Below are 13,826 nucleotides of genomic sequence, written 5' to 3'. Positions count from 1 at the left end.
CTGCTGGTTGCAGTGGATTGTTTTAGGGGTATCGGAATGACGGGGGTTGTTCAGTTTCGGACTTTTATGAGAACAACGCTATGCATCCTTCCACTTCAATTAGTGCAGTGTGCGCTAGTTTTTGGTGGTACATCACGTAAAATCTATTCATCAGACTGAAGTCTGTGGTTGTAACATGTCAAAATGTGGAAATATTCAATAAGCATTAACACTTCTGCTAGGCTCTGTTTTCATTTAATCTGGTTGTTAGTGGACTGTGACTGTCAGAATTTATTTTTGGATGATGCTGAAGAAGCGTTTACTAACGGCTAGTTAGAAAGCCTTTGAAAATAAAATATTTTTTTTATATATTGTATAGTATGTATACCTACAGCTGTACATCAGTGCTCTGTTCATATCTATTTTCACTTGAATGTTTTTTGGTCATATTTACCTTTTATTGTATGTTTATACATACAATAAAAGTATGTATACTTTTATATATGACCAAAAAACATTCAAATGAATATATATACATGTATATATATATATATATATATATATATATATATATATATATATATATATATATATATATATATATATATATATATATATATATATACACACACAAAGAAGAAGCATTGCTGAAATCAAAACATTTATAGCATAAAGTCCATTCCAAGGTATCCTGAATACTGACAATTGTGTCGATAATATGGGATCTACAGTGACCTCCAGAGGTGGAAAGAAGTAACTCTGCTGAAAGCAGTTCTGCATTTCCTTTGAAATAACGCACTGGCTCAAATGAACTTGTAAAGTTTCCCACGGCCGTGTTCATTTGTATAATTCATATCTGAATTATCGCTGCAGTATCTGAAGATCTGAAAACGGTCTGAGTCTTCTAAACATTTCAGACTGTCTCTGGATAGGCACGCTTCGTTCCTTCCCAGTTTCAAGTCGAAAACTTTGGCACAAACTTTTTGTAGCTGCCTGATTATAAGCCTGATTATAAGCTCTGCTATACATATGGTTCCACATGTTCTTATATAAATAATATATATATATACAGATATCTATATATCAATCTCTCTCTCTCTCTCTCTCTCTCTCTCTCTCTCTCTCTCTCTCTCTCTCTCTCTCTATATATATATATATATATATATATATATATATATATATATATATATACATATATACACTTGCCTTCTCCTTTGCCATTACTTTCCGTTTGTATGGGGAGGATGAAACAGTTTCTATACAGAGACTTTCAATATTTCCCTCACTGCTTTCCAGACACAAACACACGGACGCCTCTGTTCTGGCATCTGCCGTGGCGAAACAATGAGTGGATAGGGAGGGAGGGGAGAAACACAGGAAAGGTGTCAGATGTTTGGGAAGCTGCATGGGAACTTCTTGAGAGGGATGCACGGACTAGATTTGAGGAAATCTTCCAAAGTAACGGGACGAGTTATTCTAAATCTTCTAAAACTGTTGCACTGTTTAATATCCATCCACCAAATTAGCTAATAGTTTTGAAAACTCTGCCCCTTAAAATCCAATTTTCTCATAGGCTCATTGTCAGTACGCTTGTTGGCCCTAATTGCACTTTCATGCATGAACAAGGGGCTCATTGTAACATACTAGTAACACAGATCCCCAAATTGATAGACACACAACGGGGCTGTCATTCATTTGCATTTTAACTAGTCCTTCAGCGATGACACCAAATTGTGTGAATTCATTACCGTACAGGGCTGCAGTTCATCCAGCCATCTATTAGTAACGCCAATTAGTTTACTGGGACGGGTCTGAGGAATGCAAATAGGACTGCAGAGACACAACAGGCAACCAGGCCGGCCCAAACTTTTTCCTCTGTTTTTTTTTTTTTGCCATCAATGCTTTTGTCACAAATGTGACAAAAGGGTTTTTGTCCCAGTGACCCACATCAGAGAGGATTTTTAAGAAAACGTGTGAGGTGCAGCGTTGGTAAATGGGTAAGTTTACTGACACATCTGTGATTTCCGCTTGCTGAGGCCCTAGTCTGATGTTTGCGTGTGATCATAATGTGGAAAAATGTACATCAGATAAACAGATGGAAGAGAAAATTGAGCAAATACAAATCTATCTGCCTTTTTTAGGCTTAACTGTCAGTGATGCAAGTGTTAATATATGTAGAACAACCTTGATTAATGTAAACTTGCAGGTTAAACAGGCTTCGCCACACAAAGCCTTGGTGTTACAAAGGCAAAGCGAGACATAGGTCTCTCATTTAAGTGGCAGTCATGCGTCTCCTGGGAGAGGTAAAACCCGTCAGCCACCACAGCGAGCCGTTTTTCATCCTACTCCTTGTTCTCCACCAGTTATTTTCATTTTACTTACAGAAAAAAGTCAATATGCTTTGTTGCTCATTTATAATCCAAATGCCTTTTGAAGTTGCTTTAAGTGACAAATCATCTTTAATGTGAATTTCCATCTCCTATGTAGGATGATCATAGGATGATTATATCTGCCAGGTTTTGAAGAACCATACCACGTGAATGAGCTTCGGCCTTTTATTTTGGTTTTGAAAACACATTTGGATAATTTTATTATGAATGAATAATATAAACTTAATTAAATCTTGGTAACTGACTCATAGTTGAGAGGGTTTCCATGTTAAAGCAAGAATTTAAGTTTGTTTCTGCTTTTAGCTAGTTTAGCAACTGTGCAAGTGCTAAACTTCAAGTTGCTAGCAGACAGAGCTTAATTGTGGGAAGGCAACAAACAACACCCGTTAGCTCTGGTTGGCCGGAGAAAGAGTTCTTTACATCCCACTTGGTTAAAATAGATTCAAAAAGTTTGTTGCCATTTTACTTGAATTGTGTGCCTTAATCACAAGTTGATAATTGCAGAACTTTAATGGAACCACAGCTAAGATGGCAACGACTCCCTTAGGGTTAGGAAACTAAGCTAGTTAGTAACTTTAACATTAGCACCTCAAGCTAAATTACTTACAGCTGGATAAACTTTTACATTCCTGCTTCAACATAGAAACTTTCTCAACTAAGTCTAAAACACGTCTATTAACAGTTAATAAAATTTATATTTTTAACTTGGTCATACATTCATTAAAAATAAAACTATCTAATGGGGTTATTTATTAAAATAGATTATATCTGGAAAAATCATATGACATAATGAAAAAATAATATAAAGAAAATGATGCTATGATCGTTGTTGTTTTTTTTTTACCTTAATTTAGGACTCTTAGTAGTGTTAGATGGTTGTTTTCATGTCTGTTTCTTTCTTTAACTTCTTCGTGTTATATTTCATTGCATTATAATAGTAGTGCATGGGCTCTGTCTTCAACTTCCAGGCTCTTTCTAGTTCTTCCCTGAGCCCTTGGTATTTCTCCAGTTTCGCATGCTATTTTTTCCTGATGTCTCCATACATAAATAAATATAAATAATATATATATATATATATATATATATATATATATATATATATATATATATATATATATATATATATATATATATATATAAAACCATTATTACACATTATATTTACAAATGCTTAGGACTACGGTAATTTGGTTTTCATTTGAATGGCTAATTTCTTCCAAAATTTATTTTGACCGTGTATTCAAAGTTGAATACAGCATTACATTCTTGCTCAAACAGTAAAACCTTCTCAACCACTCTTATGAAGATTGCCAGCCTTACTGCACTGGACATAGCACATAAAAAAAAATCAAATATGAATAAATAAAACGAAGAAGAAAACCAATCAGCTGAACTGCATTCAGTTAACCTAAAATCAAAGTGTTTATGTTGAAATTATCAGCAAAGTAGGCTATCTGACATTGTTATAATTGAACCTTTATTGAACTTTACATTTGAAAACGGCTATGCGTGATTGAGACGGTTCACATTTTTACTGGCCTTTCAAAATGAACCTTTATTGTGTAGATATCAATGCCACTCCTTGCTCACCACGTCTGAAAATAACCCAGATTTGCTCACAACCGCAGTGTGGTATCATAGGACTCATTTATTACATCTGTTTACTCATTATGAGAACTAAACTGGCACTTCTGCTGGAGGCACAGCTGTTGTGCCGCTGATTAAGACCTGGGTGTATATTCCTGTTATTCCAACAATCAGACATTAAGAAGTATCCGGCTCCATTGAAACCAGGTGTGTTTTTCTCCCCCCCCTCTTCTTCCAGTCAAGGTGGTGCACCTGCTCTTCTCGGCTCCGCCTCCCCACCACCACCACCACCACCACCGCCGCTTTTCCTCCTCGACTACAGTACCCAGAGCGCATCGCGCGTCGCTCCGCTCGAGCCGTGCGACGCCAGTAAGTCCGCCCCGCTGACTCGCAGAACCAGTTGGTTTGGCCCAGCGTCTTCTTTTCCTGCCTCCTCACTGAGTGCTGCTGCTGCCGCCGCTGCTGTTGTTGTTGCCTGGTGTCAACCTACGCCAACGTGAGGAAAAGAAGACATATCCCTCCCTCTCTCTCTCTCTCTCTCTCCACTGTGAGACGGCCTTCACTTTTTTTTTTCTTTTCTTCCTCCACCTCCACCTCCTCCTCCTCCTCTTCGCCGGCACCGCTGGCTTCCGTGCCGTGCCAGTCAAGTCGCCTCCTTCCCCTCGGCTCGAGTTCAGCAGCAACAAGCTCGGGAACATCTGGCCGCCGCAGAGTGCTACACTCCCCCGGTTCCTGCAAAGCGCCTGCTCGCCCTGCCTGCCTGCTATGGAAATTAGTCCAAAGTCAGCCTAGTTTGGTGGTCTCCGAAGGGAAGCAAAGAAAGAAGAAGAAGACGGAGGGGTGTTTGACGGAGGAGGACCGTGTTGTCTGTAAGTGTTGCCCCTGATACGGGAGTCCTATTAAAGGAGGGTTACGGAGGAGGGGGGGAAAGTAGCTAAACCTCCCTAGCATGACCGTGTTGTCTCCGCGCTCCGGCGCTCGCGCCGCTCGTCCCTCCGCGGTGTTTCGCCAGCTGTTGTCATAGCACCGGGGCCTTCGGAACAACCGTAAATAGCTCGGGACTACCGGAGCCCCGCTCCGCCTTCACTTTTGCTAGCCGTGGCCGGGGCTACAGCTAGCTGCGTGGGTCAGCGTGTCTCCGGGTCTGCTTGTTGTGTCTTGTGGCGTGGGATGAGATCCCAGCCTGCTCCCGGTCGGCACTGGCAGCCCGGACATTACGACTTATTCGACTTTTAAGCTAACCCCCCTCCCTCCTTCCTCCCTCCGTCCCTCCGCAAAGCAAACAAAGCTGAAACTGTGCTCAGCGACAGGAGTAATATATTAGTTATTCACTTGTTTATTACGTAAAGGAAATAAATGTATTAAAACCGAAGAGGCATTTCCAGAAACGTGGCGCTAAAGTTAATTTAAAGTTTGTTTAAAACGTGTAGCTTTTTTCTTTTCTTTTAGACTTTTCTGATCAGTGCAAAACTTAAATCATATAAAGACACGTATTACAACAAAAGCCTAAAGCGTTTATAGACAATTAAACATGCAGGCGGTGTAACTTATCCCGACATTTATTTACAGCTGTGATGATTTGGTTGTCATCGTCCGCGCACGCCTAAACGTGTCCGTTCGGGCTCCCGTAGTTTAAGCAGAAGGTAAACCCAACGCGGAGGCTTTACATTTGCGAAACACGCCGCTGTTTCAAAGACTTTCCGCCTCAAATCCGATAAAAAAAAAAGGTTTAAAGTCATTCAATGTGATGCTGCAGGGACGTGAACAGAGTTTTCTACCAGAGAGAAACCAGCGGTGGCCCTCCCCAACTTGTTGCTGCACACTTCAGGTCAGCTGGCTAAAAAAAAATAAAAATATTTTATATATATATATATATATATATATATATATATATATATATATATATATATATTAAAGCAGTTGTATCAATTATTTACTAAATCTGTTTACATTTTAACGAGAAGACAGTTAAAACTGACTATTTCACACCAGCCTGTGCCTAAATTTGCGCTCTTTCGCTCAAACCTGAAACGAAAGCGAAATAACAAGCTTTCGACAACTTTTCCTCTCTCTGCCTTTTTTTTTTTTTTGTTGTCAAAGTGCCTTATTTATGACTTGTCCCCATTGTCCCCCCCTCCCTCACTTCATCCTTGTCCGAACAGGGGAGGCTGAGCGGAGGCTGGGGGGGGAGGTGGGGGTCCGCCGAATGAATGAAACGACGGGACGAACGAATGCAAGACGAGGCGCAGCGGCGCTGAACCGTAAAAAAGTGGGGAACAATATCAGCTGCGTGCGTTTGTCAGTTGCAAATGTGCTGCGCTGGCCTTTGTTTATGGTTACTGGAAGGAGGAGCGTTTAAAACATCCACCACAGTCTGGGGGGAGGGAGGGGGGGGGGGTCTTCTGGTGTGTGTTTCTGCAAACTTTACCTCTTTCTCTGGAAGGTAGCGCTCCTCTGTTTAATGATGACACAAATCAGCATCCCACTGCATTTAGTAGCTTTTTTTTTTCCCCTTCCCAGAGAGAGCAAGGGTGGGGGGGTGGGGGGTGCAAAGTTGTGGAGTGTTGGTAGAATGAAAGAGGAGTCTGGTGGCAGGAGTGTAGAGGAGGCAGCATATGGCTGTAGAAAGAGCACAGCTGGAGGTAGCATCTCCATCTGAGGATGATGTCAGAGCAGCTGACAGGCTGCCATCCACCCCACCTCCTCCTCCTCCACCCCCCCCCCCCTCCCCGATCCTTTATTGTGAGTCTCAGCGGCAGCCTGGGAGAGTTAGCGCCGCGTTTGTGTGTGCATGTGTGTGTGTGTCGATCGGTGCTGGTTAGAAGAAGGAGGAGGAGGAGGAGGAGGGAGGTGGTATCTCGTTCCCCCTCCAACATCTCCTCCACTTTGCATCTGTCCCTTGCAGTTTGAACAGCGTGCTGTTGTTGTTGTTTTTTTTATTTATTTATTTGTTTTTTTCCCCCCCTTCGTTTTTTTTTTTTTTTCTTCCTCTCTCTCTCCTCCTTCCTTCCCTCCGCCGCCGCCGCCGCCAACCTCCCCCTTCGTCTTCTGCTCTGCTCCTCTACCCACTCGTTGATTCAGAGTGAGGCGGATACACGGCCAGCCAGAGAGCCCGGCTGTCCTGCCACCCTGGAGTTAATCAAGTTGATGCGTGCTGCCGCTGCTGCAGGTACCGTGTCTCCGTGCGTCTGGTGTGTGCGTGCGCCTAGGTGTAGCCCCGCGTTAGAGGAGGAGTCCTTGTGTTCCCGGGACCTCCTGCGTGAGGAGTGCGCCGGGATTTCAGCGGTAAACGGTAAAAGTAGTCGCTGCTGCTTCTTATTTTTTTTAGTCTGTAGTTTTCCTGCTCTCTGGCGTTCAGCTCGGACCCTTTCCCTGCGTTTATTTCATGTCGGCTGAGTGAAAAACACGATGGAGGGGAGCTTTTCTCAGTTCTAGTAACTTTTTACCGACTAAATCCGGGGGGGAAAAAAACCAACAAACTAAAGGCTAAAGTAAGTGTAAAGTGAAAACGGTGGTCATACTGATCATCAGATGGTTATAAGGCGTTTCAGAGGGACTTGAAAGCGGCGCGCTCGGCCCGCCCTGCCACCACCGGTCCCCCCCTCCTGTCGGCTGGAGTGGAGGAGACTAATTTAGAAGTTGCAGATTTGAGCTGCCTGAATTGGCTAGACAGCTGTAATCGCACTCCCTCCTAGTCTTAATCTCTTTATCTGGCTAGCAGCTGCCATATGGCCCCCGTCAGCTGGATCAGATGTGGGTAAGCCTCCCTCCCCGGGCCGGTCCCGGGCGCTCCCTCCCTGCCCCTCCTGTGTCTGCTGTGTCTCTCCTCCTCGCGCAGACCCCTGCCTGCCTTGAGTCGGCCGGCTGGTGCGGGGCAGGGCAGGGTGGGCTGGGTGGGCATGCCCTCTGGAGCCTCCGCCGCCGCCGCCGGCTCCCTCCCCGCCGCCGTCGCCACCACCGGCGTCGCCGGCGTCTTTATTTTTAGCCATCTTTAAGGATTAGGATTGATGCTGTGACGAGCAGGGCACTTACAGTGATTGTATTGTAAATCTTCTCTTCTTGGTGGTGGGTGGATGGGAGGGTTGAGGAAGAGGACAGTTTCTTCTGCGGGGCGGATGTGCAGAGTTTTCTCTCTCTCTCTCTCTCTCTCTCTCATTAGATTCAGATGGGAAGGAGCGTGTAAGTGACGGATGGTGTGTGTGTGTGTGTGTGTCTAAGGAGGAGGTGGCAGAGGGGGTTTGGCTGGACAGAGGGGTGGGGTTGGGTGGGGAGGTGGGAGGTGGTACACCCTTGTCCCTGTAAGTCGCCTCATTAAAAGCAGTCTGAGCGAGCCGCAGGGCGAGCACACACACACACACACACACACACACGCATGCAGCCGGCGGACGCTCGCTCTCCTGCTTCATTCAAATGAGGTGATTGAGCTGCTCGGGTTAACACAGCGCAGCGCGGGACCCATGTATTTCCTCAGACAGGACAAGTCGACTTGGTTAACAGGTGGGACCTTTTACTTATTTCTACCTCTCAGCGCCTGAAGCCTGTATTTCAGCCAAATTAAATCCCCCCGTTTCTGTTCAGACGAGATGAAAAACTTTTCTCCTGTCCTCCTCATCTTATCTCAGACGCTAAGCCGGCGCTCGCTGCAGGTTAGACGAAGGACAAGCGTTTTCGTTCCTGGACCGGCTTTTTTTTTTTTGCTTCTTTTCTTTTCAGTCAGCCGGTTTTTCTTGCCGACTTAGTGTGTGGAGGTGGTTGGTAGGTAGGCTGCTGCTCTGAGTGTGTGTGTGTGTGTGGCGGCGCGTACGCGAGGACGGAGCGCACAGCTGAAAGCTGGTTACCTAAACGGGCCGTGCCAGGCCAGGCCAAAGTGGGTTAATAAAAATAACCAGCGTAGGAGCCGTGGCGATCCAGCAGTGCGAGCAGAGGAGTTGGAGCGATGCAGAGGAGACTGAGTGCAGGAATCTGTCTCCGCTGTTCAGATTAAGTCTCTGTGGTGGTTAAAAAAAAAACAATCTGCAGACCATCTGAATTTCTTTTTAACTACTTTCTTTATAGTTTTTCCTCATTCTCACAATTTTTAAATGTTTCTTGGACCGAATGAAATATTTCCATAAAAGAAAATGAGCAACAATTACATCAAAAAAGGATGAAATATTTCTGTTAATATGAAAAATGTATTTCCTTGGTTTTCTTTTTATCTTTGTCACTTAAAAATGTTTATTTCTTAAAAAGTCATTTTCCCTGCTTTTGATTTCTTCTCTCTTATCTTCATCTTATTAAAATATGATTTTAGTCGTAGAACTGAAAAAAGCCACATATGTAGTCTTAAATTTAACAGCCTTAAATGTATGTCTGTTCATTTTCACAAATTTCCCAAGTGTTGGGTCGTTTTTTTTAACGTAATATTCAGATGGTTGCCCAGTTCAGCCTCTCCCTTGCCTACTTGTTTGCCATCATTGAAAAGCTGTAGAAAGATGAGCTAGACTGACGCTGGACTCTGTGATTGCGGCTGCAGGTTATGAGGACGGCAGGATGGAGTTCCCCGACCACAGCAGACATTTACTCCAGTGTCTGAGCGAGCAGCGGCACCAGGGCTTCCTGTGTGACTCCACGGTGCTGGTGGGCGATGCCCAGTTCCGAGCCCACCGCGCCGTGCTGGCCTCCTGCAGCATGTACTTCCACCTCTTCTACAAGGACCAGCTGGACAAGAGAGACGTGGTGCACCTCAACAGCGACATCGTGACGGCGCCGGCCTTCTCCCTGCTCCTGGAGTTCATGTACGAAGGCAAGCTGCAGTTCCAGGACCTTCCCGTGGAGGACGTGCTGGCGGCGGCCAGCTACCTGCACATGTACGACATCGTCAAGGTGTGTAAGAAGCGGCTGAAGCAGAAGGCCACGGCGGAGGCGGACAGCACGCGCAGAGAGGACGACGGCGGGTCCAGCTGCTCCGACAAGGCCGACAGCTTATCAGAGGGCTCGACGGGTCGGCCCGCCACCGCCGATCTGCTGCACAGCGATGAAGAGGAGGAGGGGAAGGCGGAGGGGAGTCAGCTGTGGCTGAGGTTGCCGGCGGCGGACAGACCGGGGACGCCCGGCGGGGCAACGACCAGCCCCGGGCGCGGAGAGGCGGAGAGCCAGCCAGGCGAAGGCCTGGGGGAGGGAGGGAAGGTGCTCTCCCCCGCCGGCAGCCCCAGCAGCTCCACCGGCTCGCTCTCCCAGAGGTCCCACCGCTCCATAAGCTCCCGCGCCGGCCACAGAGGCAGAAGGGTGTCGCACGACGCCGCCGACTGCGTCCTGGACCTGTCGGTGAAGCCCGTCGCCGTGAGCAACCACACCAACCACCATCCGTCCTACTTCGGCGGCGCGGCCACACCGGACAGCCTGCAGAGCCCGCTGGCCGTGAGGGTGAAGGTGGAGCGAGGCGTAGCCTCCGACGAAGAGGAGGACCTGGGAGGAGGAGGCGACTACGACATGGAGCACAGCGGCCTGAGTAAGAGCCAGGTGCCCAGCGCCAACGGAGGCCTGAGCCACCACGGGGTGGGGGGGCCGCTCTCGGCCCAGAGGAGGCTGGGTCTGGAGGCTCACCTGTCGGCGCTGCGGGAGGCGTCTCTGGCGTCGGAGCTGGAGCGGGACGAGAAGCCCCCGGCCTCGGCGGACGACGAGGACATCCTGGGGGGGGAGAACGAGCGCGCCCAGGCCGAAGCGGCCAGCATGGACAACTCGCTGCTGCCGTACGTCTCCAACATGCTGTCGGCCCAGCACACCCAGATCTTCATGTGCCCGCTGTGCAACAAGGTGTTCCCCTCCCCCCACATCCTGCAGCTCCACCTCAGCTCCCACTTCAGGGAGCAGGAGGGCATCCGCTCCAAGCCCGCCGGGGACGTGAACGTGCCCACCTGCACCATCTGCAGCAAAACGTTCTCCTGCATGTACACGCTGAAGCGCCACGAGCGGACGCACTCGGGCGAGAAGCCCTACACCTGCACCACCTGCGGCAAGAGCTTCCAGTACTCTCACAACCTCAGCCGCCACGCGGTGGTGCACACGCGCGAGAAGCCGCACGCGTGCAAGTGGTGCGAGCGGCGCTTCACGCAGTCCGGGGACCTCTATCGGCACATCCGCAAGTTCCACTGCGAACTGGTGAACTCGCTGTCGGTGAAGAGCGAGCCGCTGGCGCTGCCCAACGTCAGGGACTGGGCCATCGAGGACAGCTCCCAGGAACTATGGAAGTAGAGTCAGGCCGTTTGGGTTGGAGCGGAGGGGAGAGGAAGAGGAGGGCAGAGGGGAGGCGGGAGGAAGGGGGCAGCCGTTTAGCCGGGGTTTAACTGAGTCATGTTCTTGTTTGTTGCGACATCTCATTCAACCGCACTTTAATAGCACATGAAAATGTTACTACTGACTTATTTACTGTCTGTTTTAGTTTATTGTGGAGTCCACTTATGATTCGGCGTTAGTTCTCTTCTGTTGGCGTTTTTTTTTATTTTATATTGTTGCGTCTGAGGACACGGGTCCCTCCACGAGTGTCTTTCTTTTTTTTAAATATTTTTAATTTTAGTTATTTCTGGAAGAGTTTCTCCTGTCTCTGTCTGTGTTTCACCCCAGAGGCAACACTCCCGTCGCCGGCTCCGGTTCCACAGAACGCCGCGCTCTCCGCCGCAGGAGTTGGGCGTCGCACGCGCTCAAGTGAAAAAAGCGAAACCGATACACTAAAAAAAAAAAAACGGGTACTGTGAGGGCCGCCGTGCACGCCGTGTCATTCTGCACTACTCTGACAAAAAGGGAGGCAAACGAAACAAGAAACATCACCTACCACATGTGTGAGCGTGCGTGAGTGGCTTTTGTGTGTATTAAATGTGATTTTTATTTAATTTTTTTTTTTTTCCTCCTGGCATGAAGGTGTCGTTGGCGACTCCCCGCCTTCCCTCGTTAAGCTCGTTGGTGTTGTGTCGGTGCGTTGAGGGGAAAGCTGACTGACTAACTGATGGCACTCATGCAATGCACAGCCTCCTTTTTTCACTTCCAATCAATCTGAAGTATTTTCTAAAACTCCTTTACAAATATTATTACTATTATAATTATTATTATTATTATTGATTTTTTTTCTTTTTTTTTTTCTTGAATCTAGCTGGCAGTCTTTAAAACATCTCTTGCTGTAAAGGTATTTAATTTAAGGTTGTTGTATATTGTTCTGTTATAGTTTAAAGACTTTAATCCCTTATGTTTTGTTTTTTAACTTAATTATTATTATTATTAATAATATTATTTTTTTTTTGTTACTTTCTTTTGTAATGGGACCTGCTGTTGTTGCATGATGTCCAAACCTGTATATTTTAAAATGAAAATGTGAATCTGCTGTATTACTGTACACATTGTAATTGATCAAATATTTGACGACAGGCTTTTGTTTTTCTTTTTTCTGTGAATACTACTCCAGGGTGTCTCCAGGTCTGTTTTTTTTTTTTTTTTTAGAAAAGAAAAGCTGAATATCACCCTCTCCACTTTGAGAGGAGGAAAAAAATGCATGAAGGTTTGATTTTTGATTTTGTCTTAAACTTTTACGTTGTTTTTTTTTTTTTTTTTTTGCATCACAAAGGGGTGGGGTGGGGTGTTTGAACAGTGAATTTGTTGGTGAAAAGTTTAGTTTTTTTTTTTTTTATATACGCTCCAAGTAGGTCTGTCGCTGAGGCTCCTGGAAGAACGATACTGAGACGTGATATGATGAAGCATTTTAAGCCTGTCTTTTATGCACTGATTTCTCTGCTGTGTGTGTGTGTATGTGTGTGTGTGTGTGAGTGTGTGTGTGTTTCTGAGCGTATTGCTCGGTCCGTACCAGTCGATTGAACCTTCTGAAGCTCTACATCCACCCAGCACTTCGTCCCCCTGCTCCTCCTCAGGCATTAAATGTCCCCACTGCTCTGCGTTCCTCCTCCTTCGTCTTCTTCAGCTCCTGGTCAAGCCATTTCTTATTTATCTCTGCAGATTTGACCTCTTTTTATTTTTTATGGGGTCTGACTGAGCGGCTTTGCCAAGGTGTGAAGGATACACAGAGGAAGAGGAGGTTAACCCCCCCCCTGCTTTACAGTTGAAGGGTCAGATATCTGTTGCTTTATAAGCTGACGCTGCCGATCTCAGTGCAGCCGATCCCAGAAGGCAACTTTCCTTTAAAGGAGACGGAGAGAATTGGCCTAAATTAGGGGTCAGCAACCTTTAGAAGCCAAAGAGCCATCTTTGTCCTCACTGCTCTTCATCACAAATTTGCAACAGGCCGCAAAAGCTACACAACCCTTCTAAAAAGTCATTTTATGGTTAAAGAAGCGCAATTGTGTTTCTTCAGGTTTCAGAACAAAGAAAAACGGCAAACCTATACAAGAAGAGAATGAATAGTTTTCCTGATAGGAATGTTTCATATTTATAAGGATAAAAAATGACAAGGTTTGCTCCCAAAAGGGGGAAAAAAAACAATCTTGTACTATTGGTGTCAGTTTGTTTTGGTAATATTACTGTGATATGACCGTAAAAGAAAAGGCAAAAACCACCCGTTAAATGTAAAGACGCTGCTGGGTTTTGAAGTGTTTAGGGCCGGTGTAGAAGAGCCGCAGGTTGCAGACCCCTGGCCTAAGTCCGAGCACCTTTTTAAGCTAAAAATGCATGAAAACCGAATTTTTGCTGAAAAGATGCCTTTATTTAAAGCTACCATTTCTAAAGCCGTGGAAGTATCTGATACTGTAAGCATTTAGAAATGATTGATGGAAGTCATGTAAATTTATTGAATTTAACAGACAAATATTGTCTCGCTATATTTGGAGGAAATAACTTTTTTTTTTTTTTTTTTTTTTTGGTGATTGTTGTGTTTTGGGTTGGGGCTACATC

General features: G+C 45.9%; 1 protein-coding gene across 5 annotated transcripts; it reads left to right on the top strand.

Annotated features, from left to right (window-relative positions):
* Window positions 1-4,564: 4,564 nt before the first annotated feature.
* zbtb18 (zinc finger and BTB domain containing 18) lies at window positions 4,565-13,406 on the top strand. 5 transcript variants are annotated; one of them, XM_021317762.2, is made up of 3 exons: window positions 4,565-4,825; window positions 7,038-7,125; window positions 9,472-13,406. In XM_021317762.2, exons 2-3 carry the CDS (start codon window positions 7,104-7,106, stop codon window positions 11,187-11,189), a joined length of 1,740 nt encoding a protein of 579 aa, XP_021173437.2. In that variant the 5' UTR covers window positions 4,565-4,825; window positions 7,038-7,103; the 3' UTR covers window positions 11,190-13,406. The 5 variants fall into 5 exon arrangements, with proteins under 5 accessions (XP_021173437.2, XP_012720419.2, XP_035982714.1 ...); XM_012864965.3 differs by lacking the exon at window positions 7,038-7,125; XM_036126821.1 differs by lacking the exon at window positions 4,565-4,825 and having other exon boundaries at window positions 6,755-7,125.
* The last annotated feature ends 420 nt before the right edge of the window (window positions 13,407-13,826 follow it).

The sequence above is a fragment of the Fundulus heteroclitus genome, chromosome 22 (genome assembly GCF_011125445.2).
Source record: "Fundulus heteroclitus isolate FHET01 chromosome 22, MU-UCD_Fhet_4.1, whole genome shotgun sequence".
NCBI lineage: Eukaryota > Metazoa > Chordata > Actinopteri > Cyprinodontiformes > Fundulidae > Fundulus > Fundulus heteroclitus.
Note: the sequence above shows the minus strand (reverse complement) of the source record. Positions and strands in the feature narration are given on the sequence as shown.